This window comes from Brachyhypopomus gauderio, chromosome 6 (assembly GCF_052324685.1).
Source record: "Brachyhypopomus gauderio isolate BG-103 chromosome 6, BGAUD_0.2, whole genome shotgun sequence".
In the NCBI taxonomy this organism is placed as follows: Eukaryota; Metazoa; Chordata; class Actinopteri; order Gymnotiformes; family Hypopomidae; genus Brachyhypopomus; species Brachyhypopomus gauderio.
Window position 1 is genome coordinate 3,110,664 of NC_135216.1, and position 22,407 is coordinate 3,133,070.

At 40.8% G+C, this 22,407-nt stretch overlaps 1 protein-coding gene across 5 annotated transcripts in view; it reads right to left on the reverse strand.

Annotated features, from left to right (window-relative positions):
• ctdp1 (CTD (carboxy-terminal domain, RNA polymerase II, polypeptide A) phosphatase, subunit 1) overlaps positions 1–22,407 on the reverse strand; it is a 103,956-nt gene that overhangs the window by 52,464 nt on the left and 29,085 nt on the right. For all 5 annotated transcript variants that reach the window (XR_013131708.1, XM_077008138.1, XM_077008137.1 and 2 more), the window contains exons 7-9: positions 21,021–21,193; positions 12,757–13,695; positions 500–641 (exon numbers count right to left, since the gene is read on the reverse strand). Coding sequence is in view for 4 of the 5 variants with exons in the window: in XM_077008138.1 (XP_076864253.1) it covers positions 500–641; positions 12,757–13,695; positions 21,021–21,193 (1,254 nt within the window). In the remaining variant the exon portion in view is untranslated. The remainder of the gene's footprint in view (positions 1–499; positions 642–12,756; positions 13,696–21,020; positions 21,194–22,407) is intronic.

Sequence of the window (22,407 nt, forward strand, 5' to 3'; positions counted from 1 at the left end):
AAGTTGTATTTTCATTGGTCATATAATAAATCCTAAATATTAACCAAGGAGATTTCAACAAGTGTAATAATTTTGCATTTTTAATACAATATTCATCAATATTTGGTACATTTTATAAAATGTATACTCCAAAAGTACTAATAATGTACTTCATTCAAAAGCCAAACACCATGACATTTTTAAATGACTGGTGAAACAACTTCAGAAATCCTGTGCAGTTAAATTAATCCACCTGTTTATCACAGAGGTTCATTTATTGTTTCTAGACTGCGCTGTCTATATTTCCTCAATTTGCTCAAAAAGAAATGAACAGTTTTAGTTTAGTTAATATTAATTTGGTAAGATTACGTGTCTATTGAAGTAGATAACCAGACAGAATTTTTGTGTAATCAGACGTCCATAAAAATCCCTTATTTTTTCTGAAACTGTATGTGCAAGGAAAAGTGAAAATTAAAAATTCAGACAGAACATAGATTAAATGTGACAAAATGAAAAAGACCTCTGTGATTTGGTGTAGTCCTCCTTAAGTGGGAAGAGTTTCTCCTCCACTCTTTCCCAACGCTCCAGGCATCCCCAAAGCCAATCAGGATTGACTACATGCAGATGCTTAAAACCTTGGGCCTGTCTGACCTTCTCTGTGCCTTAGAGAAAAGCAGATATATTGATTTTATGTTGACATGCAAAAAACATACAAAAGAGAAAACAAACCTTCTGGTAAATTTTATTTACAATATATTACATAGTTAATATATGTAGAAGTGCAAATCATCACAAGTGCATTACAGTTATACAGTAAAGGAGCTTCTCCAAGCTCATAACATTTGATAATGTTTGGTTTCAATATGAATTCAATATGAAAAAATCTCTTACATGGTTTATCTTCATGTAATTAACAGACACTGACAACTTTGTAATAACAAAAGTTTACAAACTACAGCTTTCTGCTAAGGCAGATTTAAAAATTCACACTTTACAAACTAGTCCTACAATTTTCACTTAACTGTGTCAGAAGTGGTCAAAATCTGAAACATAAATGTGTTTTTAATAATGGTGTTAAATTTAATAGTGGGGTTGACACCATTAATGGTCCACTACTAGTTTTTAACAAATTATGACTGCTTTACATCACCGGTAAAACACCGGTTCCAAAATACCAAGAACCAGGTATCCATAAAAATAAAAAAAAAGAATTCTGATTCCTCTCATCAGAAGCATGTTATACTTCAAATATAAAGCTGTGATTAGTGCAAAAATACATCTGCAAGTCATCTATCTTCCTTGACCAGTGCATGATATACATCAAGTAGGTTTGTTGTGATATGATACGCTAATCTATAGTATTAGCTGATGATGAATGAATGAATGTTTCAATTTATATAGCGCCTTATCTAGATACCCAAGGCGCTTTACAATTGTTAACACAGCCAAGTTACAGACAACCAATCACACCGGCGAGAAGCGGCAGCCAAGGGGTGCAGGAAGGGGAGAGAGGACAGACCCTAGTGGCAGAGCACCACCCACCACTGGGCACACAAGCACACACACATTCATGCACACACACTCAGACAACAACTTGTTTTATTGAACAGAGAGAGACACAGACACACACTCAGGGAGAGACAGAGACTCAGGGAGAATTTGTCTGGGACTGCCAATTTACCTAACCTCCATGTTTTTGGACTGTGGGAGGAAACCGGAGATCTCGGAGGAAACCCATGCAGACACGGGGAGAACATGGAAACTCCACTCAGATAGGGACTTGAACCCAAGACCCCAGTGCTGAGAGGCAAACGTGCTAACCACCAAGCTCCCATGCTGCCCATGAACTTCTGGAAACGCTCAAAAGGTTCACTTCACAGAAAAATATCACATGCAATGTGTGTGGTATCTGCTGATAAGATTATACATCCAATACTGCAAATATTGCAAAAGAATTATGAAACTAGTAATACTGGCCATTACTGTGTTTTTTTTAAAAAAGATCAAGAACTACATCCGCGACGGGGGGGTGGGGTGGCTGCTGGTGTACAGGGATACAGCGACAGGTGATGCCAAATATTACGGTGCCCGTAAGGTGACATTATGTAAAAAATATAATAACGCGTGGCCACGACTTACTAACACGCGCAAACGACTTACTAACGCTTGCGAACGAGATAATTAACGCGTGCGAACAAGATAATTAAGTATTACTTTATATAAAGCCAGGTTTACCTTCCTTGGGCAGTCAGTTCGCGAACATCCCTGGGATCTGCTTGCTTTGCTGTGAAAAAATAAACTTTGTTGCTGCGTGTGAAAGGCAACATTAGTATCTCGTTCGCACGCGTTAATAAGTCGTGGCCACGCGTTATTATTTTTTTTTACATGATGTCACCTTACGGGCTGCGTAAAATATAGTAAAATCCATTAAAAAAATTTTTTTGACTGTCTTGTCAATGGATTAAATGTATGGAGCCAGATCGTGAAGATCGCGAGAAGCGAGAAGCCGCTTTCGCCATTCCAGATGGCTCAGTCAAAACCATTACGTCTTAATGAACCAATAAATACATCAGCTGCGAAAATGAGTGTAAAAATACCAAGGTTTACGTGTTTTTATTTTCTAACATGGGCTAAATCACATGGTAGACTCAAACGACAAGAGTTTACAACTTCATCTTCAACCTTTTCAGCCCTGGTGCGAATGTTAGCTTCACACGTCCCTGGATTCACCAGTTACAACTACAGACACACTAGAAAATATCTTGTTTCTTATTTTATGTCACCGTTAACTACACGGGGTTGACGCGAACTTAATAGGCCCATCTATCTACCTATTTATCACAAGAGCTTGTGTAGCTCTGACTGTTCAACGCTGTAGCGAACGGCACTAACTTTGTTTTACCGCAAAATATGAAAACAATTGAAACCATTAATAACCCAATTAAATCCACTGGGAAATGTACGATCTGGTAAATGTAGTGGTATATGTACGATCTGGTAAATGTAGTGGTAAATGTACGATCTGGTAAATGTAGTGGTAAATGTACGCTCTTGTGCCTTGTCCCCGGTGTAGCACTAGGTCGTGCTTCTCGTCCTGCTTAGCAGTAAATGAATAACATGAATGAAGAACGTTCGTATGATTGAAACGCTATTTGGCCTCTATGAAGGTTCTGGGTGGAAACTGCTGGCCACTGTCATTGAAATTGCCAATTTCGGAAGTGCTCTGTTTGCTTATTAAGTCAATATGATAATTAAAATATATACATATAATCTCCCGACCCCCCCCCCCCCCCCAATAAAAAACTTATCGGTTCTACACGATTCAAAATGGCGAATTTCGCCGAAAGGTGACGGATTTTCATGCCTGATACTTAGACTACCAATAAAAGTAAAGTATCAGTGTAGTTCATTATGTTTCCTCTTGTGATTGAATTATCCTCGATGATTGCCATTAGCTTTCTGACAACTCTTTGGCTGACCAAGAGGACAGGTCAGATTTAATTTGAATAGTTTACATTTTAGGTTGGCACACAATTTCTTCAAACGAAAGAAAATCCAGAAGAAAAAAGGATAAAGGAGCTTGAAGCGGACATTCCCAATTTCAGGGTTAGTATGGGTGTTTGTAATTTTAATTTTGCATTTTCAAGGATTGAAAGGTGCTGGAATTTTGGCTAAAGCACTTCAAAATGCTTGAAATTATAACTGTATGACATTTCACAACAAACAGCTATCTGACTGAATTGTTCACTTGCATTATGTTACAAATACAAGTGAGAAATGTCCCATCTCTTATAATTCCAGTGGGAAGCTTGAGAAAACGTGAAGACATTAAGATGTGTTTTCAAAAAAAAAAAAAAAAAAAAACTACCATTAAATAAAACATATGCTAGCCTGGTAGCTAAGGTAGCTACTAGTGTATAAAAAAAATCAATATATCGATACCTATCGATACTGAACATTCTGAAATGGTACAATACTAATTTCTCCAAGTATCTATTCTTTTTTTTTTTTTCAGTACCTTCCACATGACCAGGTAACACAAGGTTAAAGGACAGGCGAGTCAGACGTTTGCTAAGGGTACTTCATACGTGAAATGTGCCATATTGGTCAATTGTAATTTTTCACCGCAATCGAAATTTGTCCTCCGCATTTACCCATCTGTGCAATCAGGACACACACACACACACAAACACACTAGTGATTACTAGGGGGCTGTGTTGTACACATGCCCAGATCGGTGGGCAGCCCTAGCCCGGCGCCCGGGGAGCAGTTGGGGTTAGGTGCCTTGCTCAAAGGCACCTCAGTCATGGCCTCAGGCCTGGGAATCCAGTGTGAACTGTGTAGATCCATTGACTCAGACGGAGAAAAAAAAACCCTGGCATCCCCTTGGGGTAGGAGTGCCTCGGTGGTGAAGATGGAGTGGTGGCTGTTGGGGGGTACAGTGGGGAAAATAAGTATTTAGTCAGTCACCAATTGTGCAAGTTCTCCCACTTAAAAAGATGAGAGAGGTCTGTAATTGACATCATAGGTAGACCTCAACTATGAGAGACAAAATGTGAAAAAAAAGAGAGAAAATCATTTTGTCTGACTTCTAAAGAATTTATTTGCAAATAATGGTGGGAAATAAGTATTTGGTCACCTACAAACAAGCAAGATTTCTGGCTGTCACAGACCTGTAACTTCTTTTTTAAGAGGCTCCTCTTTCCCCCACTCATTACCTGTATTAATGGCACCTGTTTGAAGTCGTTAACAGTATAAAAGACACCTGCCCACAACCTCAAACAGTCACACTCCAAACTCCACTATGGTGAAGACGAAAGAGCTGTCGGAGGACACCAGAAACCGAATTGTAGACCTGCACCAGGCTGGGAAGACTGAATATGCAATAGGCAAGCAGCTTGGTGTGAAGAAATCTACTGTGGGAGCAATAATCAGAAAATGGAAGACCTACAAGACCACTACTAATCTCCCTCGATCTGGGGCTCCACGCAAGATCTCAGCCCGTGGGGTCAAAATGATCACAAGAACGGTGAGGAAAAATCCCAGAACCACAAGGGGGGATCTAGTGAATGACCTGCAGAAAGCTGGGACCAACGTTACAAAGGCTACCATCAGCAACACACTACGACGCCAGGGACTCAGAACTTGCAGTGCCAGACGTGTCCCCCTGCTTAAGCCAGTCCATATCCAGGCACGTCTGAAATTTGCTAGAGAGCATTTGGATGTTCCAGAAGAGTATTGGGAGAATGTCATATGGTCAGATGAAACCAAAGTAGAACTATTTGGTAAAAACACAACTCGTCGTGTTTGGAGGACAGTGAATGCTGAGTTGCATCCAAAGAACACCATACCAACTGTGAAGCATGGGGGTGGCAACATCATGCTTTGGGGCTGCTTCTCTGCAAAGGGACCAGGATGACTGGTCCGTGTACATGAAAGAATGAATGGGGCCATGTATTGTGAGATTTTGGGTGCAAACCTCCTTCCATCAGCAAGGGCAATGAAGATGAAACGTGGCTGGGTCTTTCAGCATGATAATGATTCCAAGCACACTGCCAGGGCAACAAAGGAGTGACTTCGTAAGAAACATTTCAATGTCCTGGAGTGGCCTAGCCAGTCTCCCGATCTCAACCCCATTGAAAACCTTTGGAGGGAGTTAAAAGTCCGTGTTGCCCACCGACAGCCCCAAAACATCACTGCTCTACAGGAGATCTGCATGGAGGAATGGGCCAACATACCAGCAATAGTGTGTGCCAACCTTGTGAAGACTTACAGAAAATGTTTGACCTCTGTCATTGCCAACAGAGGATATACAACAAAGTATTGAGATGAACTTTTGTTATTGACCAAATACTTATTTTCCACCATTATTTGCAAATAAATTATTTAAAAGTCAGACAAAATGATTTTATCACTTTTTTTTCACATTTTGTCTCTCATAGTTGAGGTCTACCTATGATGTCAATTACCGGCCTCTCATCTTTTTAAGTGGGAGAACTTGCACAATTGGTGACTGACTAAATACTTATTTTCCCCACTGTATCTGGGGTGGGCTTGAGGTGCTTGGTTTCAGACTCAGACCAGCTTATCTTCTATCCTGTAGATGTCTGTTGTTCTTTGTTGTACTATTGGAATGGTTTAGTATTTGAGGGAGATTGTATGTGGGTGTATATGTGTGTGTAGATGGGTATGCAAGTGTGGGTACATATACGAGTGTGTTGCACATATGGGATGAAGGTGTGTGGGTATGTGTGTGAGGGTGAATATATGGGAGGAATGTGTGTGCTCCTGGAGGGGCCGCGGGTGGGTGGGATTCCCTGGTCTTTCTCTGCCTGCCTCTGGCCTCTGGGGGAATGTTGTCACAACTTTCGACCCTTGCTAGTAAGTACATTCCATACATTTATCCTATGTAGCACTACCAAACACACACACACACACACACACACACACACACACACACACACACACACACACACACACACACACACACACACACACATCACAATCATTTGTTCTTTTGATCCTTACATAAAAATAAAGTTGTCCTCCAAAGATGGGAGGTGTTGTGTTTTTGGAAGTACCACTGCAAAATAACATCTTGATAAGTTAAAATTGCTCAAGAATATTATTCTATTTTAAGTAGCTGAGGGTTTTTTGTATAAATTTGTGTAAAAATATCTTTACCTATTGGCAGTTTTTCAAAAGACAAAAACTACTTAAAATAAGGTTAAAAAATCAGAGCCATTTGGAATAATTAATATGCCACTTATATGCCACCATAATTCAAATATTATGTTTGTGTCAATTTCACAATATTTCAACCTTTCACAAATCAAATCTCAAACATATGTTCCTGAGATGAGCAGACTTCTTGCAAGAAAGCTTGCAGTCTCTTGTGGCAGCCAAAGGTGTGTATTGAAAGGTGTGTCAACAGCAACCACCCACAGCTGACACACGCCTCTTTTACATAACACTGGCTATCCACCTGCCAACTCCTGTAGTTTGACATGAGTTGGGAGTCTAGTTGGGAGTCTGTCTAAAGTAGGGCTGAACGATTAATTGCATTTGCGATAATCTCGCGATATTTTAAAACGCGATTCTCTAATCGCACAGGCTGCGATTTAAACTGGTCACGTGACTTGGGAGCGAGCCGAGCCGAGGACGAACGGAGAAAACTCGAGCAGGAGGCAGGGAAGTGGAGAAGTGAAGTTAACACAGCGCACTTTAACTTGTTGCACAATGGCTTCAGGCTCGACATGAGCTGACAACTGAAAGTCTAATACCAAAGAGGGGCAGCACATAAGTTGTGTGAAATTACTTTGGCTTTTAAAAAGATGCTGCTCAACGTCAGGTACTGTGTAAAACGTGCCTTGCTACTGTCGCTACGACGCGAGGAAACACTACAAACCTTCTTCAGCATTGTGTCACATTGTATTGTGAAGAGCGCCACAAATGTGGCTCTGACTGGGGATCACTGGACCTCTGTTAGCAACAAGAATTATCTTGGTGTGACAGCTCATATTATAGATCAGTGTTTCTCAAAGTGTGGGGCGCATGGGTATTGCAGGTGGGGCGCAAGCAATTGGAAGTAGTAAACCTTTTTAAGCCTGTCATTTTAATGCCTGTTCGTTTTGCATAAGCCCCGGATGTTTAAAATGTCTGTGGAACAGTTGAACCAGGGCTAGATCCCCTCCCGTCAACAAATCACGATCGCCACCCCCCATTTGTATTTTATTACCATTTTGTTTGGGTGATATGGGACAGGTGGGGCATGGAATTTCTCCTTCTTCTGAGGTGGGGAATGATAGAAAAAGTTTGAGAACCACTGTTATAGATGATGAATGGAAGATCCAGTCATTTGCTTTGAGCATGCAGAAGGCACTTCTAGGCACTATGGAGATGCCTGTGGCAGAGGCCTGGGAAATTAAAGAAAAAGTATACCATCTAAAATGGTATTAAAAAACATCTTCTGATTTACTTCAATTCTTCTTATTCTTCCAATATCCTGAGCAAAACTCCCAAAATTAAACAACATTTTTGGTCAGAATTTCCAGTGTTGTGAAAACTGTTTGCTCTGTTTTCTGAACTCATCTATTGGTCTGTGTAGTACACTGGTGGAAAAATACCACCAGTATTGAGGTTTATGCTTATGTTCATTGAATCATTCAAACTTAAATTAATATTTCTCATGTTAAATACTGAAATGCGATTAAAATGCGATTAAATTCGATTAATTAATTACAAAGCCTCAGATTAATTCGATTAAAAAAAATTTGATCGCGTCTTACCCCTAATATATAAATATATATATTTTAAGGGTGGGCATAGATTAATTTTTTTGATCTAGAGTAATCTCACTGAAATCTTGAAATTAATCTAGATAAATCTAGACTAATCTATATTAAAATGGCTCATATGCATGCTACCCAAGTAATGACTAAAAGTCAGTCTTTAAGATGGGGTTTCTTAATACAGAGGGTGCATTAGTACACCCTTAATACAGATGGTGCATCTCCTGTTTCCAAAATGCATCAATGACTGCTTGAGAAAGCTGTTCTACTTTGATACTTGAAGAAAAAAAAACATGCTCAATAAAATGTAGGCTACTCGTGTTCAACGGTTTATGCAGTTAAACATGATATTTGAAATATAAGCCAACATTTAGTACATTTAACCTCACAGACTTAATATGGGGGGGGGGGGGGGGGGGGGGGGGTCTTCTGCAGTTTTAACAGTTAAAAAGAAATCTTTAAATAGCGACGAATCTAGCGCTAGGACCATGCAGAAAACGACCGCTCCGAGCTCCGCTCCGGTAACACTTTACGTTCCTAAAAATGAATTTTCCATGAAGCAAACCGGGCGACTTCGTGGCTGCATCCATGTAAACACACGTACGATTTGTAATTCACAGGTTTGAAAACTCGTTCTCGCCCCTACTGTGCAATTTGGTTAGGAATACAGCCGAGCTAAACTATCAAGTTGAAAGTCATCAGTTTGCTTATCCATTTTGACCCAGTTCCCAACCCAACTTTAAGAATAGATTAACATGACCTATTGTAGGTGTAGGTGGCTGACGTCACTGGCTGCTCCTGCTGCTTCCTGCTGCTTCCTGCCGACGCTGCTGCGGAGCGAATTTTGAAATTGTTTTTCTAAAGTGTACTAATCTGTTTACGTGCTAATCTTTATTTTTTGCCTTCCTAGATAATTTTTTACAGATAGTACTTCCACCGTCAAGACGGGCAGCTGAATATTCCGGCCGCTGATCAACTTTCTGCTTCTAAAAATCAGCTAGCGTAAGTTTGTATAAATCGGCTAGACACGGTAAGTGTTTTGATTTATTCATGGCTGGTGTTGGTTTGTTTCCTTGTTCGGAGTGTGGCATGTTTAGTCTAGACCCTTTCGCCACTGATAGTAATAGTGATAGTATTTGTGAGAGGTGCCAGTTAGTTACTTCTCTTGTGGCGAAAGTGGAAAGTTTAGAGCGCCGCGTCCACTCATTATTGAGGGATAGAGAGACAGGCACAGGGTCTGTAGTAGGTGTGGACGCGCCAGGGAGAACTAGCGCCTCCGCGACTCCGGCGATAGAGCCCTCACAGCGGGGCGAATGGGTGACGTCTCGGCGGCGTAGTCGGAGAGCGAGGGCTGCAGCTACCGCTAACGCCAGCGCTAGCCCACCAGAGCACCACTCCCCGGTTCACGTGTCCAACAGGTTTGCCCCGCTCAGTGTTACACCCGCTGAGGAGACTCTGGTCATAGGAGACTCTATAGTCCGACACGTGAAAGTCGCTATTCCTGTAGGGGCACCAGCGGTTACAGTCAGCTGTTTACCGGGAGCCAGAGCGCCGGACATTAGTGGCAACCTTAGACTGTTAGCCCATAAACGATTCTCTAGGATAGTTATACATGTAGGGGCCAACGATATACGTCTGCGGCAGTCAGAGGTGACTAAGGCTAATGTTAAAGAGGTGGTTAAATTAGCCCAGACGATGTCCGATGCCGTAATCTGCTCTGGCCCCATCCCAATGCGGCGCGGTGATGAGCAGTACAGCAGGCTCACGTCGCTAAATCGCTGGATGTCCAAGTGGTGTTCAGAAAATCAAGTGGGCTTTATTAATAATTGGGAAGAGTTCGAGGGCAAGCCTGGTCTTTTAGGCAGGGACGGTGTCCACCCCACCCGGGATGGCGCTGCCCTGTTATCTTGCAGCATAGCCCGTAGTCTTTTAGTTAGTGGGCAGTGTAGTACTAGGAGCTGCTGACTAACCAGAGTCGCGACCAGGCCGCAGACTAACGGGCTAAACCGTCTGTCTGCGAGCTGCTTAGAGGCGTCACCAAGATCCCATAGGATTGAGACTGTGTCTGTGCCCCGGGTTAAATTAAATCATAAGAAAATAGTCCGTCCTAAGTTTTTAACTAATATTCAAACTTCACATCCAATTATTACCTATATGACCGATCTGAAAATTGGATTAATTAATATTCGATCACTCAACTCTAAAGCAGTTTTTATGAATGAACTTATAACTGACCAGAAAATTGATATTTTATGTCTAACTGAAACGTGGATTCAATCTGGTGACTATTTATCTCTAAACGAAGCCACTCCTGTGGGATATAGTTATATACATAAACCTAGATTGTCAGGCAGAGGAGGAGGAATATGTATAATATATCGTGATTGTTTAGAAATTCATCAGAAATACTTGGATATCTTTAATTCATTTGAGATGCTGTCTATTAATGTAACTAGTCCATCTGAAAATAAAAGTGCATTTTCCCTAACAAATGTATATAGACCACCAGGGCCTTACTCAGATTTCTTAAAAGATTTCACAGATTTTACAGCAAATTTAGCAGTTAGTAGTGACAAAATAATAATGGTAGGAGACTAACATACATTTTGATAATGCGGAGGATCCACTGACAAGGGCTTTTACTTCTATATTGAACTCTGTTGGCATTACACAAAACGTTGTAGGACCCACACACTATCAAAATCATACCCTAGATTTAATCTTAACGTTGGGTATTGACGTAGATAATATAAATATACTCCCGCAAACCGTAGCTATCTCTGATCACTATTTAGTCAAATTTGAGATTCATCTTAACATAAATACCCGCCCGTCTCCTCGGCAGTGTATAAAGCGCTCGATAAATTCATTAACATCAACACAGTTTATTGAAGCCCTCCCTGATTTAACTGCTCTAGCCCACTCGCCATCCTATCCAGGAGAGTTAGACAGTCTAACCAACTGCATAGAGAATACCTGCAGATCAGCTCTAGATATAGTAGCTCCACTCAAATATAAAAAGACTAGATCTAAAAAACTCGCTCCGTGGTACACTGACCAAACTAGAAACTTAAAACAAATAGCACGTAAATTAGAGCGTAAATGGCGATCTACTAAGTTGGAAGTATTCTACTGTGCCTGGAAGGATAGCATCATTGACTACAAACGGGCACTCGCTAAAGCACGCTCAGCATACCTAGCCTCACTGATAGAGAAAAATAAAAACAATCCTAGATTTCTTTTTAATACTATTTCCAAACTTACAAAAAATCAAGCAGGCACAGAACCTCAGATTCCAGTAAACCTCACTAGTAATGTATTTATAGATTTTTTTGATAATAAAATAGAGAATATTAGACAAAATATAAAACCTTTTATTAGCAATACAACTGGTATGTCATCTGGTTTGGTTGACATCGATTTAAATTACATACCGGGAGAAAAACTTGATGCTTTTCATCCACTCCCACAATCAGAATTAGAGAAAATAATTTCTTCCTTAAATTGTGCTACCTGCACACTAGACTCTGTTCCATCAAAGTTATTAAAAGAGGTATTACCAGCGGTAACTGAACCTCTTCTAACTATAGTTAACTCATCCATTACAATAGGTCACATGCCCAAATCATGTAAATTAGCAGTTATTAAACCTCTGATTAAGAAACCAAATCTTGATCCTACTGTACTATCTAATTATAGACCCATTTCAAACACATCATTTATATCTAAGATCATAGAAAAAGCTGTTGCCCAGCAATTATGCCTATATCTGCATAGGCATCACATATTTGAAAAGTTCCAATCTGGTTTTAGGCCCCATCACAGTACTGAAACAGCATTAGTTAAAGTAACAAATGACCTCCTCCTTGCTTCAGATCAAGGTTATGTATCGCTGTTAGTGCTTCTTGATCTTAGTGCAGCTTTCGACACAATTGATCATAGGATCTTGCTAGAAAGGTTAGAACGCTGGGTTGGAGTCTCAGGCACAGCCCTTTCATGGTTTCAGTCTTACTTAACAAATCGCTATCAGTTTGTAGAGCTCAATAATATTTCATCCAAACATACAATGGTTAAATATGGGGTCCCGCAAGGCTCCATCTTAGGTCCACTATTATTTACATTATATATGCTACCATTGGGCACAGTTATAAACAAACATGGTGTCAACTTTCACTGCTATGCGGATGACACTCAACTTTACATATCAGCCAAACCCGATGACAAACTCAGTTTAGGAAAAATTGAGGCCTATATATATATACACATATTATATCAAACGCTCAGAATGCTCAGAGGAGGAGGCTAGTCCACTTTGAGTGCTCGCTAGAGACTGGACTACCTAGGTAGGGAGACAAGCCTGCCTCCATCTGCTCACAAGAGACAGACCTCCCACAACACCCCCACCCACATGGTCCTAGGACTAGTGCGAGTTCCCCAGCGGTGTCCCAGGCACCTGCACTTAAGTGATATAAAGTGTATAACTCACCTGCTCGTGCTGCAATGAGGTGGGTGGTGTACTCAGGATCTTTGGCATTAAGCACCAGGCTCTTGTTGATCTTGGCACCTAGTGCCTTGGCATGATAGTATTCTCGTGTACGCTCCATAGGGTAATTTGTGGGGTACAAGCCACTGAACACAATGTTGGTGCCTGCTAAAGACTTGCTCTTCAGCTCAGGGACAATTTTACGAATGTCTGGCATTTCAAAATGATTTTCTCTGATGTAAGATTCATAGCGTGTGTAATACTCATTGTGAATACGGGTCAATACTTCTTCTAAGTAAATCAAGTGATCATCTTGATCCATATCCTCTTCCTCCTCCTCCTCTTCCTCATCTTCCAGACTGTGGTCTAAAGACTCTTCACCCGTGGCGATGCCTGACTGATCACTGTTGTCAGGACAACCATTTAAAGTATCACTCAGAACTCCGTGATCCACATCTGTTGTTTCCTCTGCCTCTGTTAGGCTGCCATTTCCACCCCTTGCCCCATTGTCCTCATCAAGTTTTGTTTGTTTGATTTCTCTGGTTTCTGAGATCTGTTCATTTTTGCAGTGTGTCAGTCCTGGTTTATCGAATTCACATTCACTCTCACTTGAAAGATCAAAGCCCATCTCAGTACCATCAGCTGCAGTAATGTGCTCTTTATCTCCTGTTTCACCTGAGGTACTCATTCTACCCGAAGAACTTGCTTCCACCCCCTTAACAATATACTTGTCACTCAGCTGTATGCTTTCTGTTGTCTGAATCTTCCCCATGATACGAGATCTCTGTTTGGCTGATATTGCTTGAATGTCAGAAACAAAGGTTAAAATATCTTGTTCAGCCTTGTGTGTCTTGTTGCATTTCTTGAGAACAGTACTCTGCTCTTCATATCCTGGTGTTCCAGAGTGGTCCAGGTTCTCTACATGCTGATTAAGCTGTTTTCCTACAACACAACAGCACAAGCACACTGTTAATTAAGGAAAATTAAACTCAGAAAGTCAATTAAAAGAAAATGGGTGTAGGTCTTACTATATGCTGTAGTTGTAGTCTGGTTACAACTATTCATTGAGCAGTTTTGTAGTATTTCAGGCACTGAAGATACACTATAGCAGGTTTTCTCTCACTCCTGGCCCACAAACAGGAAGCAGGACCCCTCTGGCACCACAATAACTAGCAACAAAGTCATAGTCTAGTGCAGTGGTTCCCAAAGTGGGGGAGCTATTGCAGGGGGGGCGCAGAGCTTGAAAGTAAAATAAGCTTGGAAGGTTGCTTCGCGAGCAGCGCGAGCGTGGCAAAAATGACATAATCGCTGAGGCTCCGCCCGTGCGCAAGGGCCTCGCGCGCTGATGATTAGCGAGGTCTTGCATTTTTTGCAATTTTGTAACTTCGCATGCGCCGCGCAATGAACAAAGTCATGTTTGCAGGGATCATACACCTTTACAAGGTGGAATTAAATCACTTGCACGTAACTTTCAAGGTCCAGTTCAATATTTCCCAGCACGATAAACTTAATTAAGTTAAATATTTATACATATACTGGAAATGATTCGAAATAATTCACTTTTGTATCACATTATTTAATGGTGGTTTATTTTCAAAACGCCCAATCTTAACGTCTTCACGTTCTCTCATGTTTCATCCTGGAATTACAAGAGGCTCGTATTTATTAACGTAATACAAGAGAACTATTCAGTCAGACAGCTATTTGTTGTGAAACGAAGTAGTTACAATTTCAACATTTTAACAAACATTTTTCAAACCTGAAACACAAAGCAACATTAAAATTCGGCAGGTAAATGTTCATTCACCTTATTTTGAGGGGTGTTTCTTTATATTACCACATATCGTTTCAGACAAAACTACAAAGAATGTGATGCGGCTAGTATAAACGCCTCCACCATTCGCGCAGGTTCATAGATATATATTTCTATCTATAGATCGATGTAAAAAAAATTATTGGAACACTTAACACAATATAACAGTCAACCACACTTCTGTGAAACGAACCTGTTCAGTTAGGAAGCAACACTGATTGTGAATCAATTTCACCTGCTGTTGTGCAAATGGAATAGACAACAGGTAGAAATGAGAGGCAATTAGCATTAGGAGTGGTTCTGCAGGTGGGGACCACAGACCACTTCTCAGTACCTATGCTTTCTGGCTGATGTTTTGGTCACTTTTGAATGTTGGTGGTCCTTTCACACTCGTGGTAGCATGAGACAGACTCTACAACCCACACAAGTGGCTCAGGTAGAGCAGCTCATCCAGGATGGCATATCAATGCGAGCTGTGGCAAGAAGGTTTGCTGTGTCTGTCAGCGTAGTGTCCAGAGGCTGGAGGCGCTACCAGGAGACAGGCCAGTACACCAGGAGACGTGGAGGAGGCCGTAGGAGGGCAACAACCCAGCAGCAGGACCGCTACCTCCGCCTTTGTGCAAGAAGGAACAGGAGGAGCACTGCCAGAGTCCTGCACAATAACCTCCAGCAGGCCACAAATGTGCATGTGTCTGCACAAATGGTTAGAAACCGACTCCATGAGGATGGTATGAGGGCCCAACGTCCACAGATGGGGGTTGTGCTCACAGCCCAACACCGTGCAGGACGCTTGGCATTTGCCAGAGAACACCAGGATTGGCAAATTCGCCACTGGCGCCTTGTGCTCTTCACAGATGAAAGCAGGTTCACACTGAGCACCTGACAGACGTGACAGAGTCTGGAGACGCCGTGGAGAGCGATCTGCTGCCTGCAACATCCTTCAGCATGACCGGTTTGGCAGTGGGTCAGTAATGGTGTGGGGTGACATTTCTTTGGAGGACCGCACAGCCCTCCATGTGCTCACCAGAGGTAGCTTGATTGCCATTAGGTACCGAGATGAGATCCTCAGACCCCTTGTGAGACCATATGCTGGTGCGGTTGGCCCTAGGTTCCTCCTAATGCAGGACAATGCTACACTTCATGTGGCTGGAGTGTCAGCAGTTCCTGCAAGATGAAGGCATTGAAGCTATGGACTGGCCCGCCCGTTCCCCAGACCTGAATCCGATTGAGCACATCATGTCTCGCTCCATCCACCAACGTCACGTTGCACCACAGACTGTCCAGGAGTTGGCGGATGCTTTAGTCCAGGTCTGGGAGGAGATCCCTCAGGAGACCATCCGCCACCTCATCAGGAGCATGCCCAGGCGTTGTAGGGAGGTCATACAGGCACGTGGAGGCCACACACAATACTGAGCCTCATTTTGACTTGTTTTAAGGACATTACATCAAAGTTGGAACAGCCTGTAGTGTGTTTTTCCACTTTAATTTTGTGTGTGGCTCCAAATCCAGGCCTCCATTGGTTAATAAATTTGATTTCCATTGATGATTTTTGTGTGATTTTGTTGTCAGCACATTCAGCTTTGTACAGAACAAAGTATTCAATGAGAATATTTCATTCATTCAGATCTAGGATGTGTTATTTGAGTGTTCCCTTTATTTATTATTATTATTAGCAGTGTATATATATATATATATATATATATATATATATATATATATATATATATATATATATATATATATATATTTATTTATTTTGATGCTTGGTGTAGCATCAGGTAAAAATGTAAAAAATGTTTTGCAGGGGTTTTTTATTCTCCACTGCCCCCTTGCCGCCACCCACCCCTCCCCCGTCATCAACTTACACTCGCGAACCCTCACTTATTTATTTTTAACTACACCACTGGTCAATATGCGTTTGAGTTTGTAGGGGGGCGCAAAAATATTCTCATCTACTAAAGGGGGGCACGGCAGAAAAAGTTTGGGAACCACTGGTCTAGCAAATAGCTTATCCCACTTGCTGAACAGCAGACCTTACACCCTTTTCTTCCAAGGCTTTACAAGTATACCCTCTAACAGTCTGGTTATATATAATGAACTATGACACCCAAATTCCATCATACCCAAACATACTATGACAACCAGAAAGACCTCATTCCACAAATATATGTCCATAGATGTTACTTTTTCCACAGCTTCACAAAGTAACTTGCCATTGCAATCTACTTTGATGGAAAATTTAAAATCAGCCAGTAACGTATATATCTTAAAACCCTCTGAGGTCTGGTGACATGTCAGCACATTCAGAATCTGTTTATTATTTATTACCATCTCTATGTAAAGACGTAGTAATGTGGTTCAAAACAGGACTTTTATAACCAGCAAATGTGTCCACCTGCTTAAGCCAGTACATATCCGGGCCCATTTGAAGTTTGCTAGAGAGCATTTGGATGTTCCAGACATCTGTACACTAAGTAACATGGACATCTCCACTGCTGAAGAAATAGCATAAGCACTAAAACCAATGAAAGATGCAACCTACATAATTTCTGAGGATTCTACACCTACACTCAATTATTGCTCCTTTACATGCTGCATGCCTCAGAAGCAGCTGGCGTTGCTGCTGACACAACAGTTATCAGGGAAATCAAACTGGCAATCCATGAAGATCTGGTTAAAATATACAGTTGTGCATACGGGTGGGTATCACCACTGATTTCCCATTTCGATTAGATTTCGATTCACAAGGTCCCGATTCAATTCGATTTTCGATTTGATCCGATCCGATTCAATATCGATTTTTGTAAGGACATTTTAGTTAAAATAAAAAGTGTAGTTTGAATGTGAAATGTTGTAATGATACAAGGAACACTTAAATTTCATTAAAATGTATTAAGATATTAGTGTTTATACTGTGAACAACAGTTACATTCTTTTTATAATATCAATTAATGCACACTCTTCCACATAGCTCCTTTACCAGAAAAGGCATTGAAAGTGGTTTTGAACAGCCTTTTAAAGTGCAAATTAAAGTTGTTTTTTTTTAACATGTAACAAAAACATTTATGAGCATAGTTCTGAATATTGTAAACATTAAGGTCCAAAAACTAAGATTTATTCATGACTGCTTTCTGACATCTTGGAGATTGTCAAATTTTTCTGCAAGAAAAGGAGCTGATCAACATGTTGAGGAGTGAGAAAGACGTAATTGCGGTGGTCGTGCACTTCTCGAATTTTGTAACTTCGCGCGTGCCGCGCTTTAGCGCAGTGAACAAAGTAATGTTTGCAGGGTTCATACACCTTTAAAAGGTGGAATTCAAGCACTTCGGTTATTTTTTGGCACGGGGAGAACTTGTAGATAGTTTAATCACAAATGCCTTCTCTAGTGGAGTTTGTTTGGGTTCTGGCGTTTTTTGAATATCAGGATGGCGTTAAATGATTTCTCAGATTTGTGGTATTCCCACAATATTTCACCTCCATGTTGCACAGTTTACACACGGCTGTGCTTTTATCCAACTCTTCCCTACCATCATGGTTTCTGAATCCAAAATGTAACCATACATCTGCAGGGTTGCCAACTTTTCAAGATCGCTTGGAGTGAGATTTGAACCTGGAGGGCGTGGGCGGTGTCAAATGGACACAAATTAAGTATTATATCGCGATCGATCGCTCGCCAGTGGTTGGCGCCAGAGCGAACTAGTAACTCATTGAATCATAGATGTGGATCAGAGGTACATTTGTTTTACTCTTGCTACAGCCATGCTTAACTGATCACCCCAGCCAAGTGGCGGTGCTCGAGAAAAAAAAGGATGATCTCGCGAGATAAAACGCGAGACGTTAAAACGGTACGCATATGCGGGGAAAATTAGCTAATTCTAAAGATCGATCTCGGGTTTCATAAATTGATATCAAATCATTCAAATGAAGATCAATTTGAATCGAAAGATCGATTTTTTTAAACACACCCCTAGTTGTGCATGGGACAGGCACATGCTTTAGACTTCTTCGTTTTTGGACCTTGGAACTTGGACAGTTAACAGGAGAGTGAAACACGAAGCACACAGAGGAGAGATGAATTGCGGACTCGTACTCACGCTGGTGGTATTACACTTAGTCCGTTTATTTGCTGGTTGACCAAAATAAACCTGGGCTCCAGCACTACTTGACAGTTCATACATGAACTGGTGAGTTGTCCAAAGCTCATTGAATGCATTACTTATAGAAATAAAATAAAGAATAAATTAAAGAGCAGTGGTCTGAGTCGGTCTACGGCAGAAAACTATAAAAACAACAATATTCCATATGCGCACTCAACTCGCTCCCTTAAAGAGACAGTACACATATTTCTGGCTGTTACATGCTTTGTACTCTGCGTGATGTCTGCACTAGCAAACTAGCCGCACAGGTATTGCTGTTTCTCTTATTTTATCTCCTTATTTATTTTAAATGATATTTAGAATTCTTGAACAATTTCAAAGGTTTCTTGCAGTTTATTTTTTTCATGTTTGACCAAAGTTGTGAACCTATTGTTTTTGTCAGTTTCAGGTTCTTTGGTATTATTTATTTTACATTAAATGTTATATTCATAATTGCACTGACTGAACAAATGCAAGTTGTGTTGTTTTTACATATTTATATGTGTGTTTAAGTGTGCTATACTGGTGCAGAGTTTTCAATAAACTTGTAATTCAGTATGTCTGTGTTTAAAAAAATGTTTTAAGTCGATTCAGCACAGTTTTACTCTATCAGATCGGTATCGGATCAGTATCGGTCGATACTAAGCCTCAGATATCTGAATCGGTATCGGAAGTGAAAAACATGAATCGGTGCATCCCTAGTCAATATGGGGTTGGGGGGGGGGCGCAAAAATATTCTCATCTACTAAAGGGGGGCACGGCAGAAAAAGTTTGGGAACCACTGGTTTAATCTATTGGGCAAGACATTTACGGAGGTCAGTATTGTCCGTAAATCTGCCAGCACCAGAGCTGAAGAGGAACTGAAGACATTTCTGAAAGCCCCTCCAATTTCTCTGTCAGAGAACCCCCTAAGCTGGTGGAGAACCCATGAGACAGCTTTCCCTCTCTTGGCTAGACAGGCTAAACGCTACTTGTGTATCCCTGGCACTTACTGCAGAACACATGGATCAGCTTCTTTTCCTACAAAAGAATCTGAATGTTGCACCTACAAATGTGCAACAGTAATCTTGAACACTATGTCCAGTTTTCTTTTATGATTTTCTGAAAATCATCAGTTGTTGCAGTTGTGGACAGTTCTATTGTTGCTAGAGACACTTTCATGAAAAATTTTGAGTCAGCTAGTTTACTGGTGCTATTTTTCCATTTAAAAATACTTTTATTTTCACTTGTTATTCTTAAAGCTACTGAAAAATATTAGTCCTTAATTTGTGCAAAAATAGTGTTCCATGTTGTATATTTGGTAGTGCAACTTTCCTGTAAAAAGAAGTGCATGTTATTTAACTGTAGCATTTTATTTTACCAAAGCACTTTATTTTTGTTAATTAAATGTGAAAAGGACACTTTACTTTCTGTATTTGTCATTGTCTTGCAAAGCAGACTGTAGAAGATCATGCAGATTTTATAGACTGAAGCAGAAATTTTTATGAATCAAATCGTAGCCCCCAAAATCGGAATTGAACCGTGAGATAGTTAGATTCCCACTCCTATTGAATATACATTTTCAGTCATGCTCTACATTTTATGATTCACCAGGGTCTTGTCTCACTAAGCCGTTCACCAGAAACAATTTTGTATTTCTGGTGAACAACTGGAAATCAGTATGCAGGTAGATAAGTTAGCAATAAAATAGAATTCTCCCCCATACCCTGGTCAAGCTCACCTGCTAATCAGCCACCCCACCTTTATTGCATAATTAGCTAATTTGCACAAATTAGATAATGCCCCCCCCCTCGTTTAACTTTACCAAATCTGCCCCTCACTGCAAAAACTTGACAGCCCTGCCCTAGATCCACCAGAACAGATCAGACTCCCACATCTATACCAAAGCAGTTACTTGGACTAAACATAATGTAATAAATAATGGACTGTTTAATTAGCTGGTCCACCCAAAAAGGATGTATATTTCTCTCCTCCAAGAGAATGATACCACCCACAATCACTTAAGTTTTGCTGTCGCCAGAAGGGTCAACTAACAACCGCACGTGCTCTGCAGAGTGCCGACAAACAGAGCCATTCTGTGGTATGATATCTGAAGACGCAGACATGGTAGTCAATTTACAAGCAGAGACCATGTAAACCAACTCCTTAAATCCTTAATTTGCTATTTTTTTATTTTTAGTATTAGATTCAGATTCTATGAAAGACGGTTGCAAACATACTGTATTTGCATCTAGCTAAAACACATGAATATAAATGTATACACAATCAGAACATGTTACAAATGTAATGACATTCAATAAAATTGAGGCATTTGATACCTGTATATTTCCTTGCCAGCTGGGGCTCCCGTGACCCTGGTGGAGCATTTATATCACCCGTTTCCTTGAAGAAGACATACTTTTTCACTGTGATGAGGTTGGGTGCAAACTTCCACACATCCTCTCTATCATCAATGATGCATACCATAGAGTCACCACACGGGAACAAATTTCTACAGGAGGCACAATACAGAATGTCAACACATTATCAGCATTTTTATACTTTACTTTTGCAATAACATATAAAAAGTATACTATACATTATACTATACTATACACTTAGGACACAAGTGCCAAAAGGAGCAAGATTTATTAAGGGCAAATCTATAATCAGAATAAAACGGTCTGGGGTCAGAACGGGTGAGCAATCAGACAAAGAGCCCCTGAGAATGACAGACATCATTAATCAAATAAACTAAAATCAGGGAAGACTGCTTAACAGACCAGAAACAATGTAAACACGAAAGGAACAGAGACTTGGTAATATAGGAACGAGAAAACAAGGGTACTCATGACAAATAATGGCCAACAACTCAGATGACAAAACACTGGGATTAAAGACAAGACTCAAAAAGGAACTGAACAAAACACAGCTGGAGACAACAAGGGTGTGGCTAAAGAACACATGGGGGAAACTAAGACACATGGAAGAGCACATGGAATACAAAAACAAACGGACAATGCTAAACTGAACATGACAAGACTGACAGATGGGGTGGTGCCAGACATGACAAACATCTGAAATGAAATGAAATGTGCCATATTTTGTCAATTGTGATTTTTACACCCCAATCGAAATTTGTCCTCCGCTTTTAACCCATCTGTGCAGTCAGAACACACACACACACTAGTGATTGGCTGTGGATCACACGTGCCCAGAGCGGTGGGCAGCCCTAGCCCGGCGCCCGGGGAGCAGTTGGGGTTAGGTGCCTTGCTCAAGGGCACCTCAGTCATGGCCTGTCTGGGAATCGAACCCACGACCCTCCGGTCACAAGTCCAGTTCCCTAACCGCCAGGCCATGACTGCCTTAATCTGAATGTAAATTTGGCACCTTAAGTTTATGTAGAGATCTTAAACAAAAAGGAAAGTCTCAGTATGTCTTTATGCATTATACTTGCTATTTGGATGCTACTGCAAAACACTTGTAATGAGAATAAATACAAAATTGTCAAACAAGCGACAAATTAAAGTGACTAAACTGTCAAACTATCAATTTTGTGTATCTCTCAACTGATCGATCTCAACAGAGTCCTTTAAGTTATGCTCATGTTAAAGCTCCATCTACTCTGTTGCCAAATAGACAGTTTAGTGCTGCTGACTGGGTGAGCAGACTTTCAAAAATGTGCTTATCTGATTTTTAGAAAAGTGTTTATTTGATTAAATAATC